This window comes from Leucopleurus acutus, assembly GCF_964270905.1.
Source record: "Leucopleurus acutus genome assembly, chromosome: 1".
Classification (NCBI taxonomy): domain Eukaryota; kingdom Metazoa; phylum Chordata; class Mammalia; order Artiodactyla; family Delphinidae; genus Leucopleurus; species Leucopleurus acutus.
Window position 1 is genome coordinate 10,116,852 of NC_139142.1, and position 7,745 is coordinate 10,124,596.

The 7,745-nt window shown below is 44.1% G+C and overlaps 1 protein-coding gene across 2 annotated transcripts in view; it reads right to left on the bottom strand.

Moving 5' to 3' along the window:
* PPP4R4 (protein phosphatase 4 regulatory subunit 4) overlaps positions 1 to 7,397 on the bottom strand; it is a gene marked incomplete at both ends in the record, with an annotated part of 120,649 nt that extends 113,252 nt beyond the window's left edge. For both annotated transcript variants that reach the window (XM_082835375.1, XM_082835374.1), the window contains 2 exons: positions 5,732 to 5,805; positions 7,281 to 7,397. In XM_082835375.1, coding sequence (XP_082691501.1) covers positions 5,732 to 5,805; positions 7,281 to 7,397 — 191 coding nt within the window. The remainder of the gene's footprint in view (positions 1 to 5,731; positions 5,806 to 7,280) is intronic.
* Positions 7,398 to 7,745: the final 348 nt, after the last annotated feature.

A 7,745-nucleotide genomic window follows, 5' to 3' on the forward strand; every position in this document is an offset into this window, starting at 1 on the left:
ACTGAGCCTGTGCTCTAGAGCCCGCGAGCCACAGCTACTGAAGCCCGCGCGCAATAGCTACTGAGCCCATGTGCTACAACTACTGAAGCCCACGCGTATAGAGCCCATGCTCAGCAACAAGAGAAGCCACCGCAATGAGAAGCCTACGCACTACAACGAAGAGTAGCCCCCACTCACCGCAACTAAAGCCTGCACACAGAAACGAAGACCCAACGCAGCCAAAAATAAATAAATAAAATAAACAAATTTATAAAAGTAAATAAATAAAGTTATAAAAAAAATTCTCACTCAACTTTAAAGAAACCTGAACGTGACATTATAAATGCATTATGGGGGTATTTATGCAAGAAAAAGGATTATGAACTGTATTAAGCAGACCCATACTCAAAAGGTAGTGGACCTACAACAAAAGATAAGCAAACAAATGTGTTTTTTTACACTAAAATGAAATACTGAAAGTATGGATCATTTTTATAACTCCCCACATTAATATTAACCAATTTGGGGTGATTAACCACTTCATCCCAACTGTGAGGGATTAAAAACTGTGATGTGCCTCTCCAGCACAACACTCGAGAAAACCGGGCATGCAATCCTGGCTACTCAAGCCCCCCCCCCACCCCGCCCCGCACACACACACACTCTCTCTCTCTCCCTCTCTCTCTCTCTCACTCACACACACACACACACACACACTCTCTCCCCCCCCACACACACACACACACTCTCTCCCTCTCCCTCTCTCTCTCTCTCTCTCTCTCTCACACACACACACACACACTCTCTCTCTCTCTCTCTCACACACACACACACACACACACACACATTCTCTCTCTCTCTCTCTTTCTCTATCTCACACACACACACCCCGTAAGCACCCCACCTCACCAAAACAGTACTAAATGACAGGTGCCAAAAAAAAAGAAATCAAAAGATTAGTAAAGGCAAAAGAAATGTGGAGATACAGAAGATCTTAGAAATAAGGGCATACAAAGGAGATTCTCACACAACTTTTCCCATTTGCCAAGCAAATAGGACAGGTAGTCTTAAAGATGAAACCACCAAAAGCCAGCTGGTAGCAAAGTTCTCCCGCATGGCCTCCTTGCTACCCTGTGCTAGTCTTGAATGCAAGAGCTCCCAAATGTGATCAGCAACAGGCACAGTTCACAGCACTTTTATTGCCACATTTGGCCGCAGATTCTCACTCTGTGCTGTCACTAGGGGGAGCACTTACTCCTGTCTTTTTTTAAAAAGGGGAGGGGGGTGGGGGGGAGACAAAGAAAAAGGAAAAAGTTCCTAATTAACGATGTACTTTATCTGACTGTCCCTAAAAGGCAAAGGGCGAAATGTTTTAAAACTCACAGTGCAAAGTGACAAACGGTTTTTAAATGACCGTAAAAGTAAGCAACATAAAAGTTAGGTTAGATACATTAACCAATCAACACATTTAACACATAATATAAATAGCAAATATTGCTTAAACAGGCTGACCTTACCATCAGTTTAAAATAAGTATAACGTGTGAAGATTCTGATAAATACTATTAGCAAAGGAAGTTAATAGATATCTATCACAAACTTCAGTTGATATACTTTACTTGCCTATTACTTTATTAAATTATTGGAAGACAAAATTAATACTGCTACCCTCTTTTAAAAGTTTGTAATGTACCTTGAGCACCTAAGGAGTAAGGAATTAGGGACATGGCAAAGGAAACAGAAGGGCATTAATATTAATTGGGTACCTTTTTGGTGTTTGGGGCTAACCACCTTGGGAAACAAGAATTATTATTTTCCACTTTGCAGATGAGAAAACCAGGATTTAACAACCATCATAACTTGCCCATGGTCACGCAGATAGTAAGTGAGAGGACATAACGTAAATCTGTCTGATTCTATTGCCTACGATACAAAAAAGTCAAAAGTTGCTTAATTCATCTGGCACTTCGGTCATCTTAAGGTAAATAAACACACTTTATTCCATCAAGAGGTATATATTTATATCATAGCACAGAACAAGAAAGAACCAAAACAACAATAAAAAACAGCTTACCCTCTAAGAGCTTACAGTCTATTGAAGACAACGTATGCGCACACACGTTAAGGAAAACAAAGGTATGCAGCCACTAAGTGATATGGGAGCTCACAGAGCCTGAGATCCCATGTAGTGTCAGCAGTTAGGAGAGGCCTTAGGAAAGATGCAAGATTACAGCTGGATCCTGGGGATGGAAAATACTGGAGAGGTATAACGAAAGGTATTCCAGGATGGGGAAAAGCAGAGTTAAGGATGAACGTGATGTATCTGAGTAACAGTGAATAAGGCAGCACGACTGCTTCAAAAAGTGAAGGACTGCGTGGAGACAACCCGAGTGTATGAACAAACAAAATGTGATATACTCCCACGGTGGAATACTATTCAGCAGTAAAAAGAAACAAAGTACTGACATGCTACAATGCCAGTGAACCCTGAAAACATTATACTAAGTGAAAGAAATCAGTCACAAAAGGCCACATATTGTATAATTTTACATAAAATGTCCAGAATCGGCAAATCCATAAGAAGGTAGACTAGTGGTTCCCAAAGGCTGGGAAGATTGGCCAGAAGTGGGGACTGACTGCTAACATGTACAGGGCTTCTTCTGAAAATGCTCTAAAACTGATTGTGGTGATGAACACACAACTCTGTGAATACATGAAACCACTCAATTATAAATGGGTGAACCATATGGCATATAAACGACACCTCAATGATGCTATTAAAAAGAAAAGTTGAGGGCCTGGTGGAACATTCCATTGCAGAGCTAAGATGGAGTCACTTATGCCAAGCTTAAGGGTCTGGAATTTATCTGACAGGCAACTAGAGATATGTGAGTAAAGGTTTACCTAATGAAAGCACAGTGTACAAACTTAGGACCCTTCTCTAACAAAATTATTCCTAAAATATACACCAAAATCACAAAGAAGAGAGAGAACTAAAGGAAGATATTGTGATACGATTTTGACTAAGCCACAAGCTGTGACTATTAGGAAAGTTGTTTTGTTTCAGTGCTAAATGCCACAGATGGGTACATCAGCATATTTATGTAAAACCACAGAATTGTCTTTGTCAAATCTTCAAATACTGTAATGTTCTAAACTTAATTATGAAAATAGCATTAATAATTGATCTGCCATATTTTAGGGTAATATAATGAACAGTGTAATTTGTTTTTCATTGGACAGCAGTCCAATATAATGCTTTTTTAGTTACTAGGTTCAGTTTAAATACTATCAGAACCTCCACTAACATAAAGCATTTCCTACTGATACTTATACATTTGACCCTAAAATCTAATGTAACATAATCTTCCAAAATAGATTTAATGTACAAAAATAAGAGAGCTACAGAAACAAATCTGACATTCAAAAGCAAAGAGGAAAATTCTGGATATTAAATATCCAAAACAGACGAAAAGGTAAAGCACTCAAAAATAAACCTGAAAATCATGGAGGGAAAAAAAGGACTCAGTATTAGATTCTACAGCATTGGGAAGTACAAATAGGAAAAAAAAGGAATAAATTACATTTAAAATAGAAGGCTCAATACGTGAGAGAAGAGGCTTTAACAGCTTTAACAGAGGCAAAGTTTGGAACATGTCCATAAGACAATCCCACACCCTCTCCAGAATCCCAGGGAAGAAAGAACCCTTCAGGCAGGAGTCTTGTTATCCCTTCAGAAGCTGGCCTAAAGGTGAAATCCCGCTTTCCCCCAGGAGGTGGTGAGATGGTAGGAATACAAAAGAAGAACTCAGCTGGAGAGCCCACGCACAACCAAGCTAGTGTTTGCCTTTTGAGTCACCTTGCAAGCCTTCTTCAAGGTAGATGCGCCACTAGAAACTAAAGAAGATATCAGATCTCTTTTAAAACTCTCTTGCCTAAGAATGAGAGGACCCATCTGCCTCTGTAAGGGCTTTGTCAGTTCCAGAACTGGATGAAACTTACGTTCTTTGTCTGAGAAATTCAAACAACTTAGACGACCTGGTTCGCCAACAATAAAAGCAAAATAGAAAATAAGCTATCCCAAAAAAGAAGCCTTGTCACTGATACCTAAAATAAGGTATCTGCTGTCGCAAGTAAGTAGAGCAAAACTCTCTATTTCCTCACTGTCAGCCAGCATTTATACGGAGAGAATTAAGTAGGAGTAAGTAGGCACTGACTTCAAGTCATTAACTGCTGTATGCTAAAAGAAGCTTATCCAAATTTTCACCAGTTGTCTACCTACTCCAAACAAAAGAAATGTGGGAAAAGGCAGATGCTTACAACTACTGTTCACCATATTGGACATGTTAATCATTAAGGAATAAAGTACTTCAAATATTACACAATTACCAAACTAAGTTAAAAGGCATATTCTCTATGAAACATCAAAAACACATACTGTTAATTCATACATAGATAAAACCATTTTCCTTTAAAATAAATAGGTAGATATATACCTGAAACTGACACAACATTGTAAATCAACTATACTCCAATGAAAATTTTAAAAATAATAAAATAAAACAAATAGGTAGAAACGATGAGAGCAGGCTACCATAAATCACCAAAAGATGAGGGGAAATAACCCTAACATAAGGTCTAAGATCCAGAAACATTTTAAAGTAACAGAATTACTGAAGAGAATGGTCTAAATTGTAAGCATGCTAAAATTCTGACAAGAATAGAACCCAAGATGTCACTAATGGGCTACAGAATAATTAAGAAAATGGAAATCAAGGAGAGATTTTTTTTTTTTAACAGGGTCATTCAGTGAATATCATGGGACTAGAAACATGATCTATAAAACAAGAAAGAAGAAGAAATTTGCCAGCACCTGAAACCGGCAAAGTAGACCTGAGCTAAGGAAACAAGGATGACAAATATCCCAGGAGGTAAATAACACCAGTTTTCAAAATCTGATTCCAAAAAAAAAAAAAGCGGAAACTAATTTGCCAAAAGGGGGGAAAAATGTGCAAGAAAAATTTTAAAACAATGTACACAAAATGCCTCAGGAAAATTTCTATTTCTGAAGTATTTTTATAGATATTTTCACTAATGTTCACATCAGCTTTTAAGAAGTTAAATCCACAACACAATTTTTAAAATAGTTGAGAGAAATCTTGTAAATATTTGTAATAACCATTTGGCTTAAGCAATTCTGTAGAGCTTGTAAGATGAAACTTAAGTGAGAGTAGGTGCAATTAAATTTTAAAATCTCTCAGGCAAAATTATAAAGCGCACATAGCAGAAGTAATATAAACAGGATATCCTGAGGGAAAAGAATTGAACTACCATATTTGTGGATTTTTTTTTCTGTACAGTAAATAGCATATAAAGTTCATACTCTGCAATTAACTTAAAATTAATCACTGGATATTCTTAAGTCTCATCTAAATTTATTGGATCTTATGGGAGGACAACCAAAGCTGCAAGATTTTTTTTTTAATGAGATTCAACTCAAACCATTAGTTGCTCTGCTCCTCCTCCAAGCAATATTCTATAAGCTAAGTATCTGATTTGATTTCGGTTCTCAAGTTCATAAGTCCATATCTAAATCTTAATTTATAACATAATTAAGTGCTGCGCATGCAAAAGTACTCTGTTCAGGTGGTTAAGTAAATCTGAACAGAACCATAACATGACATTTCAGAAATCATTTGTGGATGCTGCCACAGGAAAAGCAGCAATTATCACAAAAAGACTTTATGAAATACCTGAGCAGATAAACAGCCCTTTCAATATCACTGAGGTCTTCATCAACTGTCAATCTTTCTATTTCTTCTGGTGTCTGTCAAGTGTAAAACACAAATTATGCACACAAACATCGCATCGGTCTTGCCTCCAGGGACCCTACCTGAGTATGGACTAATGAAAAAGTTTCACAATTTAGCGTTGTCACTGAAAACTAATCAAGGGTCTGACGCCCTCAAACCTCAGACATCTCTAATTGTTGGGTTTAGGTGGTGGAGTTTGGGGGGTTGGGGGCTTTTTTTGTTTGTTTACTCTTCTAGCTTCTAGATTGAAGCCTGAGAATCACATTGTGGCTTCAGAACCTTGCTGAAATCAATTGTATGTATATATATAAAATATATACATACTTTTAGTCTCTAATATCCAAGACTGTTTCGCCAGCATTTCCATCCCAGGAAATGCTTAAAAGGGGGAATGAAGACTGCAGCCGAGGGAGAATGAGAAAGACGAAATCTGGAGTGGGGGAGGGAAGGGAATAAACTCTGGGACTGGAAGGAAATCAAAGATTCGAGATATTGCGGCAGGTGGGAGTGAAAAGAGCTATAATGGGGGGCGGAGTGGGTGGTGGTCGGTCACTAGTTTTGCCAGCATTGAGGGCTGGAGCCTCTGGGAGGCTGGGAGGAAGATGACTCTGCGGGGTCGGGGAGCTAGCGGGAGGTGGGGGGCCTAGTGAAGGTTGACTCTCTTAAGGAGGTTAGGGAGCAGGGTCCCAGCTAGAGTCCTGGAGGGGCTGGAAGGTAAGGACACGTGGTGACTCAGGATCGGGACAAAGGGTCGAGAGGGCTTTGAAGACCCGTAGCAGGACGGCTCTAGTATGGGTGCTAGTTGGGAGGAGAAGGGAGGCCCGGGCTGACTTGGGTACTGGGGGACCGGAGCTCGCTCTGATGGGGGAGGAGGGGGATGGGATCTGGGGTGTCTCTGGGAGAGGTAGGGGAAGAGTCGGGGCCGTGTAGACTGAGAAGTGGGACTGGGGCCTGAACCCGGGCAGCAGCACCGGGGAGCCAAAGCGGGGGGAGGGGGAGCCCCAAGGAGAGGAGGCGGGATAAGCGGGCTGCAGCTGCGAAGGGCAGCTCCTGCAGGGCCGGGGGAAGAAGGACCGCAACCGAGGGGTTCCGGCTGTGCGAGAGGGACGGCGCGGGGGAGGACGGCGGGCTGGCCCGAACGACAGGGGCTCGACCGGCCGTTCCTGGGGGGCGGGCTGGGGAAAGGGCCCGGGGCGGGCTGGGCCGGGGGACTAGAAAACCGAGGGCGTCCGAGGGATCGCGGGCTGGCTCCGGATGCCCGTCCCTCGGGCCTGGGGGTCCAGGCTGGGAGAACCCGAGCCACGTCGAAGAAGGGGGCCCGAGAAGGGCCGGGTTAGGGTAACACGGCGGCCGGGGACTGGAGGAGGACTGGGGGGCCAGCAGGACTCCGAGAGGGTCCCGGGCCGCCTCGGGGAGCGGACGGGCGGGGGTCGGGGTAGGGGCAAGCCGCCGGGCGCCCTGCGGGCAGTTCCTCCTCCCCGGGGCGCACCTTGAGGCTCCGGCGGACCGGCCTCTCGATGATGGTGAGCTCCTGCAGGTCCTCCATGTAGCCGAACAGACTGTTCTGACTGAACTCCATCGCGGCGGCGGGCGGCGGCGGATGCATGGACCGCCGGGCCCCCTAGCCGCCCGGGCCGGAGCGGCACCGGGATGCCGGACGCGCGCAGCCCCGCGGCCGCCCACCAGCAGGACTTTCTCCCACTCTCGGCCGAAAGAGCCGGGCGAGAGGCGAGCAGGCGGCGGGAGAAGGAGCGCGGCCGCCGAGGGGGTGGGGCAGCCAAGGTGAGGGGGCGGGGCAGCCAAGGCGAGGGGGCGGGGCAGCCAAGGCGAGGGGGCGGGGTAGCCAAGGCGAGGGGGCGGGGTGAGATGCGCGGGTGGGCCTCGGGGGCGGGGCCTGGGTGGGGGTGCCGGCCTCAACCCCGCCCCCTCCCGGGCGTCGCGTGCACGCGGGCCA